This window comes from Mya arenaria, chromosome 9 (assembly GCF_026914265.1).
Source record: "Mya arenaria isolate MELC-2E11 chromosome 9, ASM2691426v1".
Lineage (NCBI taxonomy): Eukaryota > Metazoa > Mollusca > Bivalvia > Myida > Myidae > Mya > Mya arenaria.
Window position 1 is genome coordinate 64,437,291 of NC_069130.1, and position 19,967 is coordinate 64,457,257.

Sequence of the window (19,967 nt, forward strand, 5' to 3'; positions counted from 1 at the left end):
TAAGGTATTCAATTTCTGTTTCTGGTCTTCATTAAGTACATTATCTTCATCTATCTTCAATTCTTCAACTATCTTTCTTCTCTTCTTATCTATGTCCTCTTCTTCTATCTTATTTAAAACTTCATCAGTGACTGTTACTGGCTGTATCTCACATGCAATTGCCTTTGGTGAAATATGAATAGGGCAACTTGAATGATTAGAAATGGTAATAATAACTGCATTGGCATCTGTGTAGGAATAGTGTATGATGCTGGGTGTAACCTCTAAACCATCTGGTAGGCTGGCCTTATCAGTCCCACATACAATGGCTGCTGTAGGTTTATGGTCAATCTTCTTGTCAATGTAACCTTTAATATCCATGATGTGATTCGGATTCAATGTCAACTTGTGTGGTAAAGCACATCTGATGATTCCTAATTTATTCTTATTCTGTTTCAATGTTCTTTCTGTAATCACTATAGTTCTAAAACAAGAGTACCAAGGGTATGTCAGCTTTGCTATTTGCAAATATCTTTCTCTAAATTTCTGTCTACAATCCTCTTGAAATTCTTGCAAAATGTTAGTTCCAATAATGACTGGTGTTGAACTGGAAAATTTTGTATCTGGTGATATAAAAAATAATGCTAATTGCTTCTTACATTCCGGAATTTCAATACCATTTACTTCAACTTCAATATATCCTGAGTATGGAAGCATAGATCCACCTGCACATTCAATATTTAAGATTTCAGTCACTGGCTTTAATTCAATATTTTAAAAATGTTCTTCAAAATATGATTGTGCAATAACACTAACTGAAGAACCTGTATCCAGTAAAGCATTTACTTCCTTTTCATTTATAATAACTTTTGTTATGTTCGCTTCCCCTACTAATGCAGGACCCTCCTTAATGTTCTTTGTGCCCTGGTCCGGTCCATCAAACAAGGCACCTACGCGTTTAAATTCTCTGTCTGTCCCGCCCGTGAGTAGGCTGCTGTACAGTCCTTTACATAATGATCATTGCCACCACACCTATGACAAGAGCCCCTATAATTCCCTATCTGCTCCGTCCGAGGATATTCTGATGTGCAATCCTTCACATAATGGTCATGTCCACTACATCTATGACAACACCCCCTGTAATTGTTTGCTCCTATTGGGCGTCCAGGTCTGTAAGTTCCTCTGCCTCTACCACTACCTCTGTGGAAGCTTCCTGACTGTCGTCTATATCTTCTGTTTCCATAATAGCAGGGTTGATATTGTTGTTGTTCTGGACTATCCCGCTGCTGTTGTTGTTGCTGCTGCAATTGATCAATGTTTTGTTGAGCTGTTTGTACATGTCTAAAGTGTCATTAAATTTCTTACTCATTTCCTCCTTGAGCTCTTGTAAGTCCTTTTCTTGTTTTGACGGAGCGTTCTGTGCCACATGACAAGTCTTCTTTGCTTCTGTCTGATTGGTCTGACACTTCATTTCAGCTTCATGTTTCCTCAGCTCAATTTTAAATCTATCATAGTCTTTGATGGTTTCAAATTTAAACTGGGCAACATGTTTCAAAATAATTCTTAATCCTTGAAACAAAAGTTTTCTCAATAAGATGTTATCCCCCTGCAGTACAACTCCAAGTTCAACTCCTTGTGCAAATAAATCCTCAAGCTTTGATGCATATATGTTCACCGGATCCAATCCTTCAGAGCATGAGTACAATTTCCTTATCAATGACTCCTTTGATTCAATGTTTCCGAAAGTTCCATTCAACTTCTTTAAAACCTCCACAACTTTCACCCCTGTACCCAATCTCCTTACAATATCACTAGCGGTACCCCTAACACTCCTTCTAATACCTAAAAGTAACTGTTCATCACTAAAAGTCTTCTCCTTTACTAGGGAATCAATTTCAAATCTGTATGCATCCCACGAAACTTCTCCCTTATTATCTTCACCGGAGAACAATGACAATTTTGGAAATTGGTACGATTTCCCGGATGCTGGGTCTGATTGCTGTTGCTAGGCTGCATTACTGTCTTCCTTACTCCTCTTTGTATATTCCGTCAAAAACTTCTTTAAATCCTCTGGGCCACTAACCCCTGGATCGAGTTTCAATTCATGAAATGCTTTAAATAGCTTCAATGCCTCTTCAATTTCATGTTCATCATCTTTCTTAATTACAGGCTTTGCCTTACTATCTTTCTCCATACCACCAGCTGCTATTCCTAATTTATCCTTTTCCAGTGACATATTTAATGTTTAATAAACTTAATCACCATAAAAGTTCAAAGTTCAAATCAATATCAACTTCCAGCACAACCTATGTTCAATGGTCTATGATCACTTCAATACTAAATGCCGCAAACAAATTATAAGCAAATATTCTCACATCAAAAATCAATTCTAATCTATAACTTAAATAAAGTAAAGTATTTCTTCTGTGTTTAAGAATAAATATTAGACAGAAGCAGTAAGAAAATAAAAAAGTAACAAGTGTATGCAATCAATTGTCAAAAATCAAAATTATACAATACACAGAATTGAAATGAACTAAGTAAAAAAAATCAATTAAAGTCAAAATGAAATTAAAGAAATGTAATGTCTAAACAATAACGTCACCCGTAAAGAACTATAATCTAAGTATTTAAGTCAGACAAACATGAGTATCTAACACTCCTTAAGAATATGCCGTTAATAATCAACTTAATTTGAAACAACAAACACTAGGTCAAATGATTTTAAATGGAATTTCAAAAGTATGAACAATTACATGAACTATTTCACAAATGCACAAATCCAACAATAAATGTATTTAACTGTATTAATCTAAATATCTTATACAAAGTCTAAATAAATATTTCATCTATCCATGCATATAATTATTGCAGAAAAATATATCAATCCAAATTCATCTTTATCAGTGTCCCCAATCAATAACCAAATCAGCTGATTTCTGTCAAAAATATAAGGTGGCAACAATGTGTGTAATTTAAATTCAACTGCCTGAAATTTGGTTGCTAAATATTGTATACTCAAGATATGATAATATCCTAATAATGATTCAAGAAATTATTATAAATTTTGCAGTGAACAAATAAAAATCATGTCAAATGTCGGAACAAATTATTCTCCTAACCCAAAAATGTCTGTCATGAACTTTAACCTATCGTAAAGGTCAATATTAGGGTCATCAAATCAAAACGCTCGACCTGCACACACCCTCCCAAACAGCCAATCAAATCAGAATTTGCTCAATTACGTCACTGACACACGGGTTTTCCGTAAATTGTGTATCTAGTATTGAATTGTCAATGAAACAAAAGTACCTTTTGATTTACACCAGCCAAACATGTAAATGAGTGTTACTCATTCAAACATACTGTTTACAGTCGGAAACTTTACCGTCTACTGGATATTTAATGAGAAAAATAGTGCTCACAAAGAACCGTGTGAATGAAGGATTTTCTCAGACTAACGTTATCTAACTAAAGATTAATTCTACATGATGCTAAACAATAATCTTCCGTGTATACATATTTGTTTATACCTGAGTAGAAGGTTAGCTTATCTTATTATTAATCTTATAATATTTAAAACGTAAGAAATCAAAAATAGCTGTACCGAATGACTATCTAATGAAAAGTAGATGCTTAATTATATCTTTAGAGCAATAGTATGTGATCACTCTTTTTCGACAATATGACACTTAAAATTTTCACTTCTGCAGCTATGAAAAATGTACAATTCTAACTGAACAAAAAACAAACAAACAAATTATGTTTTTAATAAAATTATGGTACCCACAGTTTTGTTTTGTATTTTGGCCACTAGAATATAATAATATATGTCCTATATCACAAAATAACAACTTCCATAATGTTCACGCACGTATAGCAAGTGCAACAGTCAATAATTCCTGGGTTGTTGATGGATGGATAAAGATGATGATGATTCTCTGATGACGTCACGTCCTGTCCTGAGTTCGATCTGTTTCCAGTCCTTAACAGAATGGTATCACAGATGCACGCCAGTCACGTCCTGAGTTCAAACTGTTTCCGGTCCTTAAGGGAATGGTATCACAAATGCACGCCTGCCCTGGGTCGCAACGACTCCAACCACTAATGAAAATGTCCCAACGAAAAGGTAGATTCTGGGCTACGAACCACTTCCGGCCTCAAACGATGGTCCGTTCTGGCTCCTGTCCCGGGTCCCCTCTGTCTTCTAACGATTAAGAAACGACACGTTGGGCGCCACGTTGTAATAGGGTAGTCTCTTATGGCCACGACTATATTAACGGTCTAAATCAGCAGTTAGGGATCAGTGTACTTGGATAATACGTCGGAAGTCTTTAGGGGCTTTTATTACATGTATTATAAATCCACAGCTCTGAAAGTATATAAACATCAACTTAAGCATATCAAACAAGAGTTAACAATTAATTCAGTATATTTTCTATAATACTTTAAGAATCAATATTACTCATAATTAATACTATTTTCTAGCGGCCATACTATTACGTAATATAATCATATTAAAACAAAACAAACATCATATACAAAACAGGTACAAACACATTTCACATCACATTACATATAATCTAACTCACCAGCTGTAGGCCAAACTGCCTTTATATTCTCCCTGACACATACATTCAACTGGTGCTGCAATTCTAAAATAAGTGGATTTATTAATATTACTTATAATATTAACATGCAAGGTTGAATCACTATCTTGACCTTTTAGAAATATTATAACTATCATATTTCCAACTTACTAAATACTAGATACAACTGCTCAAATGTAAATAAAACAATTACACTTCTTAATAAACAATATTCTAGAAATACTAGGTTCTAGAAGTATAACTAATAGACTAACCTTCAATATATTTTCCCGCCAATTCCAACAATTACAGACAAAGTAAAATATGATGTGTTCGCCTTGAAAACAAAGAACGGAATGATCCAGTGTTCCCACCAAAAATGTCAATTTAGGTATTATAGTCACAGATGACCACACAGCAATTATATTTTAAAATTACTAAAAAAAACAACTCTGTACATAACATCAAAGCTGATTTGCTTGTTTTCTCCCTTGCATTACATCAAACTCACTAAAAAATAAAATGTAATAATTATGAAACTTGGACTTTGTTACATTATGTTTGGTTAAGTTTTATAAATACATGTCTATACATTACCAAAATCATCAAGCAGTTTTAAACATAGTTCATATATTTCCCATATCAAAAGGCAAGTAAACCGAAAAATGTCCGTTCTTGAGCCATTTTAAACAATCTTTGACATATATTTTTGTGAGTCCCATCTAAGCACATCAAGCCTGAAATATCGCTTTTCAAGTCCATCCAGTGTTTTACCAACCTAATGTGTTGATATTCTAATTCCTAGCAACTCAGTTCTTCCTATGTATAATATGTTCTAAGCAAGCCTTCAAGTGTTTATATTTTAGCCCACTGAATGCCCGAGACTCCATTATGGCTTAATCTGTGCCCTTCCAAACGCCAAAATGAGTACACATGACACAAAAGGTCCCCAACCGCCCTCTGAATAATTGCAATAAAGCCCATTTTGTACCTTTCTTACTACAGAGGGGTTCGTCAAGAGCTCAAAAATCCATATTGTGGTTACAGTCAAGCGAAATCATTATCAAACAAACCCAGACAGGCTCTACGAAAGCCTACCAAGAGGCCATTCAACTTCTTTTGGTTTGAAACCAAACCCTATCTTCCAGACCATCATCACTCTCTGGCTATTCTTAAGTCCACTTTGTGTCCAATAAACTTTTTTCATTCTGATATCTGCCATATATAGACCGTATGAAGCCAATAGAGTGCCAAGTGATCTATAAAGTTGCTATATTCAAGACCATGTAGGTTCTATACGAGCCAAAGCAGTACCAATGCCAGTGTACAGTCAAGAACATCAATAGGTAAAAACTTAATAGGTCTATAATTAAGTCGGTTAAATTCTCTATCAAGTCAATTGTGACTACAATAATGCTTATTAGAGCTAAACAAGTCTAGCTCTAAAGAAGCCTACTAAGTGTCAAATAGTCTTCATTGAGAAAACATAAAGCCCATTTAGAGCGAATCAAACCCATGTACGGCTCTAATGAAACCTACTCAGTTTCATAAAGACCACATTTGGCAATCGTTATGCCTATTTAGAGCCAAACAAACCCATGTGCAGCTCTAAATAAGCTTACACAGTACACATAAGACAACATTTAGGGAAATATAAAGCCAATTTAGATCAAAACAAACCCAAATGCAGCACTGAGTAAACCTATTCAGTGCCAAATAGACCATACTCAGTGTCAAATAGACCACATTTTGGACAAAAAGCCCATTTAGAGCCAATCAAACCCTGTGCAGGTCTCATTTAACCTACTCAGTGTCATAAAGATACCCATTTGGCAACCATTATGCCCATTTAATAAACTTTCGCAGCTGTTGTCCCACCCACTACTGTAAAGTATATGTTGCTCTGACCCTAATGGTGAACTGTTTGATTATTTACTCTTTGTCAAACAGTTTGAAATAATTATCCAACTGTTGGGCTATGCAGTACTCTCATAATTGCAGGGAAGTACAGATGGACTGACCGACATGTACACATATATGACAACTAGATGTGCCCCCTTTTATTGCTATGAAACAATTAAATGTAAAGTTATTAGGAATAACAATTTGCCACATGTTCTTATTGTCACTCGTTGTGTTGAATACTAAACATAAACCACATTGATAGATATATTAAAGTTGCAGCTACATGTTTGTTTTGACTTGTTAGCGTATATGTTTAGCTGTTTCTTTAAATTTTCTAGTAAAATAATACCTTATGCCTCTGAATCACAGAACATGTTCGCTGGTATCCAATGGACATCTAACAAATCCACAAACAGAACAACATCTGCATTCCTGGTACCTTATCCCTGAAATTAAATATTTTATTGAATGTATCATTTCAGCCTCACGAAGACAACTTTTATTATGGCAATGCAAACTATAGTAGACATTATCAACTGAAGTGCAAATAGCAAGCTCCAGTCCTGCTACAAAGAAATAAGAAAACAATTATGAGCATAATTTACAGACAGCATACTATTACTCATTTCTTGCTATTTATCTACACATGAATACATAGTTCTCAATAGATCGGTCAAAATGTTCATGAAATGCATGTCAACTATTTGAGTAAAAATGAACATCTTTTTTCCAGCCGTCTTGATCACTGGACAACAGATGAAAACTGTTTAAAGGTGAATAGAGTTAAAAAGTTTCTCATATTTAAAAACCAAACTATGCACAAACAACTACCAACACATGGGTGAAAAGTATCTGAATATACAATAAAAAATCTAAATATTTGATCCATAAAATTACAAAAATGACTTGTCATTTTGAGGATTCATAGTACTTATTTAGAACAATTCTTAAATTGATAACGTTTATTGAATCAATACAAATATTTTTACATTTAATTATACAGTATACAATTTCAAGCTACGTATTATTTAATAGTTCTATTGCAATTTTTAATGTAGCTGAATCAGTTTACTCTGTTACACAATGTACTGATAAATAATTACATATTACATACACTTGTATATAGTCAAGATTATGATTCATATCCTAAAACACAGAGTTATACCTCATATGGAAATTACTTCTTTTTGATATCAATGCAGACATCTGCCAATAAAGCTGGTTCTATATAATCAGGAATATCATTGGTTTTGATGTAAGATATTAGGATACTGAACCAAGTTTTTACACATACACGTTAAAGAAAAACTGTAACCGACTTCATATATTATAATACAATATAATGAATTTGGTCACAAGATCTTGACACTTGTTTACATTACAGATGATAATACAATGTACTGGTTAGAGACCTTTTTTCCCAAGGAATGAAGGTTTTCCTTGAACAACTTGAGAAAATACTAAATATTATTGAATTAAATTTCAACGAAACAAAGTTAAGCTTCTGATATAAAAACCAGTATGATATGTTCATAAAGTATGAATATTTTCCCAATCAATTTACGTTCCAAACATACTCAGTAAAATCCACTAAAATGACAGTGAACTGTACCAATAATTCGCCCACTTGTAGTAAAAAGTTATCATTTAAAAACTCTCGAAATAATACTCCTGAATGGCAACAAAATATTTATTCCTTTCTATTTTCTATAAATTCTTACATGTTGCCCTGTTTAAAGTTTTAAACGAGTATGTTGCGGTGATTCATATTATGTTGAGTTGTAAAATAAGATAAACCTCCCGCTAGAAGGAATATGGCGCAATTTCAATATTGCTAATAAATAGTTAATTATTGGATTTTTTTTAATTATTTTGACGCTTCAATGCAACACGAAGTATCATTTGTATTAAAAACAATTATACTGAAATGGTTGAAGAATAAAAAAGTGGTCCATTATATATATATATATATATATATATATAAGTAAACGTAATCAAAGTTTATTTCAATGATAAAATATAAGAACGTCATACTCATGGTAATTTGTGTGCTACACCATTCATTAAATTAAATAACAGTGGTTTAGCATTTTATATCTTAAACTGATTTTATATGGAAACAAACAATAAGCCTCAGAAACAAACAATTGCACTCAGATAACATATGGACTTCCAAAACAAAATTGTATTTTTATTGTTTGAGCTTAAAACAACAACAAAACTATTCATTAGAATAGACAAATATTAAAATAACCATTTGAATAAAAATGCGTTGAAACTTACAAACACTATGTGCCTCCAACAGTGTAAGATATTCGGATAGCCCGTGAACGTCCGAAATACTGCTCAACTGAACGTCAATTGAAGCTTCCCCATGTACCTAAAATAAATTGATTTCGGATTAACTGTTAGCATCAATTTTTTTCAGAAGCATGTTCCTAGACAAAAGTCAAAAATTTGAAAAATCGAGTAAACAACCAAGAAAAACAATACATTTACCTGTTAAAACAACAGCTGTTTTCTTGTTTTCACGAGAGAGCCCTCATGCGTGAAAATTTTATTTCCGTTCAAACATCATTTTCAAGTGCAGGATTTGTCCATTCGTTTCATTTCTTTCGTTTTCACCAAAAAAAATCAATGAGCGCCTCCGGAAATGATGAACAAGTACCATACCTATCGTCAAACACGTGAATTTCGTGACCGTTTAATCGGCATTCGGGAAAAAACGTCGAATTGTAACTTTGATTTACAAGGCAGTGTTTGTAAAATCTAAGTAAGTTTATATTAAAAACTATATAGTCAAAAGGTAGAAAAGTTAATCTGTGTGGAAATGTAAAAAAATGTCATGAAATTGTCAGGCAATCGATTGCAGTTAACAAAAATAAAAGTCCATTTTTTGTAAAAAAATAACGTCAATCACATATTTGACGTCGCAAACTGAACCCCCTACCCTTGCAAAGCTCTCATTCAACCTATTCAGTGTCATAAAGATACCAACTGGGCAACCATTAAGCCCCTTTAGAGACAAACAAACCAATGTGCAGCTCTTAAAAAGCTTAACCAGTACCCATTAGACCACATTTTGGCACATATAAAAACATTTTAGATCAAAACAAACTCACGTGCAGCACTGAGTTAGCTATGACAGTGTCAAATAGACCACATTTTGGAAGCCATGAAGCCCATTTAGATCCAAACAAATCCATTTGAAGCTCTAAGAAAGAATACACAGTGACAAAACAAACCCATGTGCAGCACTATGTAAGCCTACTCAGTGTCAAATAGACCACAGCTTGGAAAATAAAAAGCCCGTTTTGGTAAAAACAAAACCATGTGCAACTCATATCAAGCCTATTTAGTGTCAAATAGATCACACTTTTGAAACCATAAAGCTCGTTTAGACCCAAACGAACCCTTTGCAGCTGTAATTAAACTGACTCAGTGTCAATAAGACCATTAATATTATTATTATTATTATTATTATTATTATTATTATTATTATTTTTATTTTTATTATTATTATTATTATTATTATTATTATTATTATTATTATTATTATTATTAATATTATTGTTCTAGTTAATGTACCTTAATTTGAGACAAAATGTTTGATGACTTTAAAGGACTGAATAAAAAAAAGTGTAATTTTATGAACATTGAACATATTCAGGTCTGATTCCATATTCCATAAACCTAGTAAATCATATATTTGTTTGGTGTTGTGTTGTAATGTTATTGACCTTGCTACGCCGTGATATTGCATGTAAGACGCTTACAGATGAAAACATCAGCTTTTCATTATACGAAACTCTTGTTTTTGCATTACATTCATATATTGTTTCTATCAATATACAAGAGAAATAACCAAAACCTGTTGCAGTTCATGTTGTCACTTTCTCTATTTCAAACAGACGCAGACAGCTCTACAACCAAAGCTATGAAAAGTGGACACAAAAATGCCGGTCTAGTAGGTTATGATCTGATTACATTTGACACGAAACATCGCAAAGACAAAACTGATCCAGCCAAAACGGAGCTTGGTATGTAACCATCATTGTAGCATTTAAATACAGTACATTTTATATATTTAGTTATAATTTAGCTTTATAATTTTTCTCTTACAAGTTTAATACATGTACATAGTGTATCATGTGACAAGGACCGTACGATATTTTTATAAAATGACACATGCTTCGCAAAAAGGATATCTACTATTTATAAGATGCCAATCATATTCTTTTTAAAATACAGCGAGTTGTATAGAAAACTCTTTTTTACGCACAAGTGTTACCGTTGTCAGGAACCTTATGTATTTTCAATAGAAACTATAACGAAATATTTCAACTGCTGATGTGTGTTTTTTAAGGAAAAATACACTAACTAAATCACACATGCGATTGATTTATGGCGTCATTTCTTGGAAAAGTCGTGTAAAAGCTAATTGCAGTTTCGTTGATACAAGTTGCGTTAATACATTAAATTAATCAAGTGAAGCATATAATTGAAGAAATGATGCGATTGAACGTTTTCTGACCGCCTTTATCAAGTCTCGTTCGATGTAGCATGCATCGACTGCTACCCGGTCTCAAAGGATACGTGATAATAAACCAAACTCGAGGTGGAACAGGAGTGGTTTCATAGCAGAAAATTAAGGAAATTTACTGCACCCCTTTGCTATTCAATTTTTTTTTAATATCAAATTGTCGGCTAAAGTCTGAAGATTTTGAAAAGTGAGTTTGGCCACTTGGTGGCTCTTGCGAAAAGGAAATATTCAAGATGGCGTCCACGATGGCCGCCATTAATTGCCATTTCAGTAAAATAATATATTCAAATATAGCTTTTTTATTTTATAACTAAGCAAGAATATTCACATGGATATTACTCTTCTCATGATGTACTTCAAATTGACATATAACCTTAACTACTTGAAGGTCAATGTCAAGGTCATTTCAAGGTAAATGATAAAAATACCCCAAAATTTGATTTTTCCTCTTCACTTTTCTTCTTTTCTATGTCATTTATGTTTAGTGTGTGTCAAAAAGTGGTGGCAGAATTGTACATTGTATGTTTCTTCATTTAAAGCAATATTTTAGGATTTAGCTTTTATATTTTTTGAAAACGCCAAGGTTTTATACTTCAATAGCATGCCAAAGGTGGTCGCAAGATTGCTATTTCTGTTAGAGTCATTTAGCAAACTGTGCTAGTGTTACACTGAAAGTCTATCAAAATGCATGACATGTATCTATTGCATAGTAGGCTTTATGTTGACATATCTATCTGACATCTCCCATGTCAAGTTCAAACTCATTTCAGCCATTTCAAGGTTAAGGTCATTTCAAGGTCAAGATATGAAAAATAACGTTAAGAATGTTTTTCCCGTATACTTGTTACTATTTTAATTTTAATTTACGTTTAGTATGTGTCTAAAAGCGTTGATAAAATTGTAAATTATATGTTCCCTCATTTAAAACAATAGTTTAGGGGATAGGTTTTTTTATATTTTTCAAAACCGTCACCTCCAAGGATCATCCCGTTACAGTGTGCCAATTAAAGGTGATCGCAAGCTTGCTATTGCTTAACGAGTCTTTTGGCAAATTGTGCTAGTGTTACAGCCAATTAATATGTTTATCTTAATTCATGGCATGTATCAATTTCATACTGTGCTTCATGTTGACATACTTATCTGCTAGATTCAATGTCAACGTCAGTTCAAGGTTAAATACACTGAAACTCTAACAGAATGTGTTTTTTCCGTCTTTTTATTTGTTAAATGTTGTTAATCTAATTGTGTTTGCAGAAAAATAATTAATAATTTCCTCTATTTTGATATCTGTTCAGTTACTTTGAAGTGCAATGTTTTAAAGATGTTATGGAGACAAGTAGCAGTCATCCTAGTACATGTTACCCAAGGCGGTTACCACAAATCGTTGCATCCAAGAGACTCCATGATTATGACATTTTATCTGTTTCATTTTTATAAACATTTATCCATATGAATAGATGATAACTATTTTATAATGTATTCCATATTAAAAAAGATAAGCTTTTCAAAATCAAAGTGAAACTCATTTGAATGTTCAAAATGCAAATATATTCAATATCGACTTTGTTATCATTTCATTTATTTATGTTTTGGTTAAATTTTATTTAAACATGTCTATACATTACCCAAATCACCAAGCAGTTTTAAACATTGTTCATATATTTCCCATATCAAAAGTCAAGTTAACCACAAAATGTCCCTCCTTAAGCCAATTAAAACAAATTAAAATATATATATTTGTGAGTCCATGTAAGCTCATCAAGCCTGCCTCGAGTACCGCTTTTCAAGTCCATCCAGTGTTTCATCAACCTAATGTGTTGATATTCTAGTTCCTAGCAACTCAAAATCAGTTCGTCCTATGTATAATATGTGCTAAGCAAGCCATAAAGTGTTTATATATAAGCCTACTGAATGCCCGAAACTCCATTATGGCTCATTTTGTGCCCTTCCAAGCGCCACAAAATCCATATGACACAAAAGGTACCCAACAAGCCTCTGAATAATTGCAATAAAGCCCATTTTGTACCTTTATTACTTCAGAGGGGTTCGTCAAGAGCTCAAAAATCCCTATAGTGGTTAGTCAAGCGCATTCATTATCAAACAAACCCTGACTGGCTATACGAAAGCCTACCCAGAGGCCATTCAACCGCTTTGGGGTTTTAACCAAACCCAATATTCCAGACTATCATCACACTCGGGCTATTCTCAAGTTCACTTTGTGTCCAATTAACTTTTTTCATTCTGGTATCTGCCAAATATAGACCATATGAAGCAAATCGAATGGCAAGTGATCCATAAAGATTCTATATATTTAAGACCATGTTCTATACGAGCCAAAACAGTACCAATGCCAGTGTACAGCCAAGCATATCAATAGGTTAAAAAATCAATAAGTCTTTAATTAAGTCAGTTAAATTCTATATACCGTCAATTGTGACTACAATAATTCTTATTTAGAGCCAAACACGTGTAGCTCTGATTAAGCCTACTAAGTGTCAAATATACCTCATTTGGAAACCATAAAGCCCATTTAGAGCGAATCAAACCCATGTGCAGATCTAATAAAAACCTATTCAGTGTCATAATGATCACATTTGGCAACCATTAGGCCCATTTAGAGCGAATCAAACCCTTGTGCAGCTCTCATTCAACCTACTCAGTAGACCCAAACGAACCCATTTGCAGTTGTAATAAAGCTTACTCAGTGTAAATAAGACCATTATTTTTATTATTATTGTTCCAGTTGATGTACCTTAATTTGAGACAAAATGTTTGATGACCTAAAAGGACTGAAGTAAAAAAAGGGTAATTTTAAGAACATTGAACATATTTGGGTCTGATACCATATACAACAGACATAGTAAATCATATATTTGTTCATTGTTTAGTTGTAATGTTATTGACCTTGCCACGCAGTGATATTGCATGTAAGACGTTTACAGATGAAAGCATCAGCTTTTCATTATACCTCTTGGGTTTGCATTTCATCTATACATTGTTTGAAACTTGAAACCTGGAACTTGTTTATTTGATTAAACGCCTAATTTTATAAATATACTCAATGGCGTTGTACACAGTAATGTAAACAAATATAAAATCGACATCAATACAATTTCATAAAACACACGAAACATACTTAAGACAGGTAAGTGCGACATTATAAAAATAAAATGCGATTGTATGAAAAATAAAAAAGAATAAGTTAAATTAAAACTCGTATGTGTCTACTATAAAACATGAAAGCGTCATACCCAAAGCGTCATATACCACAATGTGAGTACTGTGTGGCCCATATTTAAGAGTATCGTAGAATATATTTTTTTTAAATATACATGAAGGAAGTAAAAAATATAAAAATAAATGTTGAACAAAACAGAAAATGATTTGGGTCAAAACAGTCCGCCCACCAACACTGTGTTTATTTAGAATAATGCATATTAGTCCCTGAAGTAATGCGTTTTCAAGTTTTTCTTAAAGCAGTCTGAAGATACCGAGTTCCTGATGTTACTTGGAAGCTCGTTCCAGAGTTTCGGACCAACGGTACTGAAACTCCTATCGGCGAAAGTCTTTCTTTTATTGAATGGTATTTTATAACATCCTGAAATTTGTGTTGAGTGTAGATTGCGCTTGTGTCGTTGTTCTTCAAGAAATTCGGTAAGGTACTCTGGAGCGTTTCCAACTGAGCAGCTGTACATAAAAGTTAAAATTTTGAACGTGATTCTAGCTTTCATAGGTAACCAGTGCAGATCGTATAAAGCTTGTTTGGAACTATCATATCGAGAGCGAGATAGAACGAGTTTTGCGCACATATTTTGTATACGCTGCATTTTCTATATGTCGCACTGGGCTATCCCGTAGAGAATGACGTTGCAATAGTCAAGGTGGGACATGACTATGGATAACACTAGAATTTCTGTTGCTTCTTTCGTCAAATATTGTCTAATGCTCTTTATTCTCATGTAATTCAAAATAGCGGTGCGGCATTTTCGTTTCTCGTATTCTTTAAAACTCAATGTTTCGTCAAGAAACCCCCCTAGGTATTTAACACAGTTTTCTGATTCGATGTTATTACCAACAACTTTGATTGAATTTGTTTTGCATTTATTTAGTTGAGTATGACTGCCAAACTTGATAAACTCCGTTTTGAAAGCGTTCATCTTTAATTTGTTCTGGTTCATCCATTCATTGATAATTAAGGAACATTGTTCGAGTACATGTTTAGCTTTTTTTTCGGTGCCAGGATCGCTCGGGCAGAATTGTTTATCGGCAGTGTGATCATCTGCGAAACCACGCACAGTGATAGTTGGCGGTATGACGTCGAATAACGTCCCCGCATATGCTAGGTACAACCAAGGGCCGAGACAGCTTCCTTGTGGGACACTACATTCAAGTGCACGTGACCTGGAATAAGCTGAACTGACATTGACCCTACAAGTTCGAGGACGCAAATAGGAGTCGATCCAGTTCAGTGCTGTAGAACAGATTCCATACTGTTTGTTCAGTACGTCTGTTAGAATTTCGTGATCGACTGTATTGAAAGCCGCACTCAGATCGATCGCTATTAAGGCTGTAACGTTTTGTTTTTCCATGCCACCAAGTATGTCATTCACCAGTCTCAAAAGCGCAGATTCGCAACGTCTGTAAGCACTTTGGTTTTTTGGCAATAAGCTATGTTCGTTGACATGAAAATTCAATCTCAGTAGCGCAGCTTTTTCGATGACTTTGGAGAGAAAGGAGAGATTGCTTACTGGTCGATAGTTGGAGTATATCAGTTCAAGACCAACAATCTTAAGTAAAGGTCGTACAACAGCCCGCTTCCCTTTTTTCAGGAAAGATGCCCTGACTGAGTGAAAGGTTAACAAGCTTGGTTATTAAAGGCAACAGTTCATTCAGGAACATTTTCAAGATATTGGTTTGAAGAATGTTAAGTTCACATGATTTTGATTGCATTTGATTTATCAGTTTTCGTATTTCATCATCAGTAAAATGTTCAAAATTTTCAAATGATTCTACATTTTTTGTTTCTGGTTTGTAGTTGTCAAATGTTTTAAGCGAATCTCGTATTGTACTTATTTTATCCATAAAATAGTCTGCAAACTTGTCTGCACAAGTAGTGTCGCTTTCGCCGCTCGGCATCGGGTTTTCTGTTTTTGATCCAGTTATCTCAGAAACAAACTTGTATAACCCTTTTGAGTCACTTTTAAAACCAAGAACTTTTTGACTAAGTGTTTGTTGTTTTTCCTTTTTCAATTCAAAATGGTACTTATTTCGTGCATTTTTAAACAATTGATAGTGCTCTGGTTGTTTGTAGCGTTTCCACAATCTTTCAGCTTTACGAAATTTTCTTTTCACTTCCTGAATATTTTCATTAAACCATGGCTTTGGAACGCGGCATATACGATTTTTCTCTTTGACCGGGGCATGCTTGTTTAAGACCTTCTTGATTTCAACTTCAAATTGATCAACGAATGTGTCTATATCAGTTTCGTCAAAAGAAATCTTCTTGAGGTCTTCAGCAAAATCATCATTATTCATGTCTTTAAAATTTCGAAAAGATACAGACTTGCTTTTAATGTTTTCCTTTTGAACTTGTGTTACGATTTTAACAACACAATGATCCGAGATAAAGGGACCTTGTTCACATGAACGTACTTGAACCCCATTTTCTACTTCCGAGATGACAAAATCGAGAGCATTGCCTTCTTTATGTGTACAGAAATTAATGTGTTGTTCAAGTCCAAGTGCATATAAAGAGTTTGTGAATTCAGATGTTGCATTGGTTCCATCATTTAAATGTAAATTGAAATTTCCCATTATCATCAAGTTAGGATTTTGAGGTATTATTTCTTCTAAGAATTCATAGAACTCGGAGACAAATTGAGAGTCTGTGTAAAGGGACGGTGGTCTATATACGCCCACGACGGGCGTTTCTATCAATGTACGAAAAGAGAAAGAAAAAAAAACCTGTTGCAGTTCCGTTGTCACTTTCTCTATTTCAAACAGACGCAGACAGCTCTACGACCAAAGCTATGAACAGTGGACACAAAAATGCCGGTCAAGTAGGCTATGATCTGGTTACATTTGACACGAAACCTCGCAAAGACAAAACCGATCAGGCCAAAACGGAGCTTGGTATGTACTCCTTGTAACATTTAAATACAGTACATTTTATATAATTAATTACAATTCAGCTTTATAACTTTTCCTCAACAAGTTTAATACATATACATTGTTTATCAGGTGACAAGGACCGTACGATTGTTTTATTACATGACACATGCTCCTCAAAAAAGAAGAAATTCACTATTTATTAGATGCCGATCAAATTTTTTCTGAGAAAATACAGCGAGTAGTATAGAAAATTCCTTTTTAAGCACAAGTGTTACCGTTCTCAGGAACGTTATGTATTTTCTATAGAAACTATTACGAAATATTTCAACTGCTGATTCTTTTTAAGAAAAAATACATTAACTAAATCACACATGCGATTGATTTATGGTGTCATTTCTTGGAAAAGTCGTGTAAAAGCTAACTGCAGTTTCGTTGGTTCAAGCTGCGTTAAGACATTAAATTAACCAAGTGAGGCATCAAATTGAAGAAATGATACGATAGAACGTTTTCTGACCGCCTTTATCACGTCTCGTTCGATGTAGCATGCATCGACTGCTAAGCGGTCTCGAAGGATACGTGATAACAAACCAAACTCGAGGTGGAACAGGAGTAAGAGAGATGATTCATTATTATTTACTATTAGTCTGTGTTCTAAGGCAGAAAAATGTGAATAATAAGGAAACTTACTGCACAAATTTTTCCTGTTTACTTTTCTTGGTTTTTAATTCATTTATGTTTAGTGTTTGTCAATGAGTGGTGGCAGAATTGTCAATTGTATGTCCCTTCATATAAAAATATTTAAGGATATAGCTTCTACAAATTTTCAAAACGCCAAGGTTTCATACTACAATATTTACATTAACACTTTATTTCTTAACGAAGGTTGTTGATTATCAATTTCACATTATATCTGTATAAAGTGCAATGGCATTTCCCATCGAAATCGCGTGCGTTTGTTCGATACTTCTGTCCTGTCGCAATAATACTATTATTAGGCGCAATAATACTAATGGGCGGGGCATATTTACTACGGAACTATATTTTCAATGAAATCGTAGTAAAATTATTGGCAACATGCAAAACTGTAATCTTCAGTAAAGCAGTTAAAACAAAATAACCAATGATAATTTGATTAATTTTAATGTAGATGATTTCATGATGGATGGAACAGTTGAAAAAACATTATATTACATGGATGAAGACTTATTTCGGAATTTTGAATTGACATTTGGTAAAAATAAAGCATCTGACAAAACATTAAATCGAGGAAATGCAACAATAACATATTGTAGTGTACTCAGCAACGTCCAGACGAAAGAGCTCAGTTCAACACTAAGTCTTTTCGCGTCCTTTGGCTCTCCTTCCGCGAAAGTTACCATACCCACCGCCACTGTCGTTTCCACAGACACGTTTCGTCCTCATCAAATGTTTACTTACAAAGAAATGACAATGCACTTGCTGATTTGTCCAACACCGAATTCCAACATGATTCATACACCAACTGATTCTTCAAAATAACGCTCAACAAGTAAATTGACTGGAATTTCTCTCCAATTTGAAAACTCGTGACTTAACAAACGCTAGTATCGGGTATTATCGCGAGATATAATGAGAACTTTGTAGGTGGCGATATTTTTGTTGTTTTCTTGTTATTGTTAGTTTTTCATAACTGCAGATGTATTTTTCAAGTTGAAATACAGTTATAATACGTATTTATAATACATTTGTCCTTGAAAATATAGAAAATAAACATATGAATAAGGAAATATTTTATTTGTGCATTCATTGTCGCATAAAATTAGGTTACGATAGCTCTTCTAATTTACCCACCATTGAGAACAACGAGAGAAAGAAAAAAGAGAAAATGCTCTTGAACAATCAATTTATTTTAACATAAATGTAGATTTAAATAAATGTAAATATAAGTATTAAAATTGGACATGTTGCATTTTATTGGGGTATGGTACGCAATGGCGCAGTTCAAAATCCTTCGGACTCCACCCATTTTGAAGAGCCCCATTGCATACCATACCCCAAAAAAATGCAACATGTCCAATTTTAATCCTTAAATAGCATGCCAAAGGTGGTCGCAAGATTGCTATTGCTATAAGAGTCGTATAGCAAACTGTGCTAGTGTTACACTGAAAGTCTATCTAAATGCATGGCATATAGCTATTTCATAGTAAACTTTATGTTGACATATCTATATGACCTGTCCCATGTCAAGTTCAAGGTCATTTCAGCCATTTCAAGGTCATGGTCATTTCAAGGTCAAGATATAAAAAAAATCCGTAAAGAATGTTTTTTTCCTATATACGTGTAGTCATTTTCATTTTAATTTATGTTACGTCAGTGTCTAAAAGCGTTGATAAAATTGTTTATCAATGTTCCCTCATTTAAAACAATAGTGTAGCGTATAGGTTTTATATATTTTTCAAAACCGCCACCGCCAAGGATAATACCGTTTCAGTGTGCCTATTAAAGATGATCGCAAGAATGATATTGCTTAACGAGTCGTATGGCAAATCGTGCTTGTGTAACAGTCAATTATTATTTGTATCTTAATTAATGGCATGTATTAATTTCATAATGTGCTTCATGCTGACATACTTATCTGCTGGATTCAAGGTCAAGGTTAGTTAAAGGTCAAATACACTGAAACACAAACAGTTGAGAATGTTTTTTTTTTCCGTCTTTTTATTTGTTAAATAGTGTTATTTTAATTTTGTTTGCAGAAAAATAATTGGTAACTTCCTCTATTCTGTTCAGTTACTTTGAAGTGAAATGCTTTAAAGATGTTATGGAGACAAGTAGCAGTCGTCATAGTACATGTTACCCAA

General features: G+C 33.7%; 1 protein-coding gene across 8 annotated transcripts in view; it reads left to right on the forward strand.

The window, feature by feature from the left end:
* The window catches only part of LOC128246838 (mucin-4-like), a 77,263-nt gene that overhangs the window by 27,638 nt on the left and 29,658 nt on the right, over window positions 1-19,967 (forward strand). For 6 of the 8 annotated variants that reach the window (XR_008263376.1, XM_052965311.1, XM_052965315.1 and 3 more), the window contains 2 exons: window positions 10,385-10,513; window positions 17,020-17,148. Coding sequence is in view for 7 of the 8 variants with exons in the window: in XM_052965311.1 (XP_052821271.1) it covers window positions 10,385-10,513; window positions 17,020-17,148 (258 nt within the window). In the remaining variant the exon portion in view is untranslated. The remainder of the gene's footprint in view (window positions 1-10,384; window positions 10,514-17,019; window positions 17,149-19,967) is intronic. The other 2 variants (XM_052965314.1, XM_052965316.1) reach the window with 1 other exon arrangement.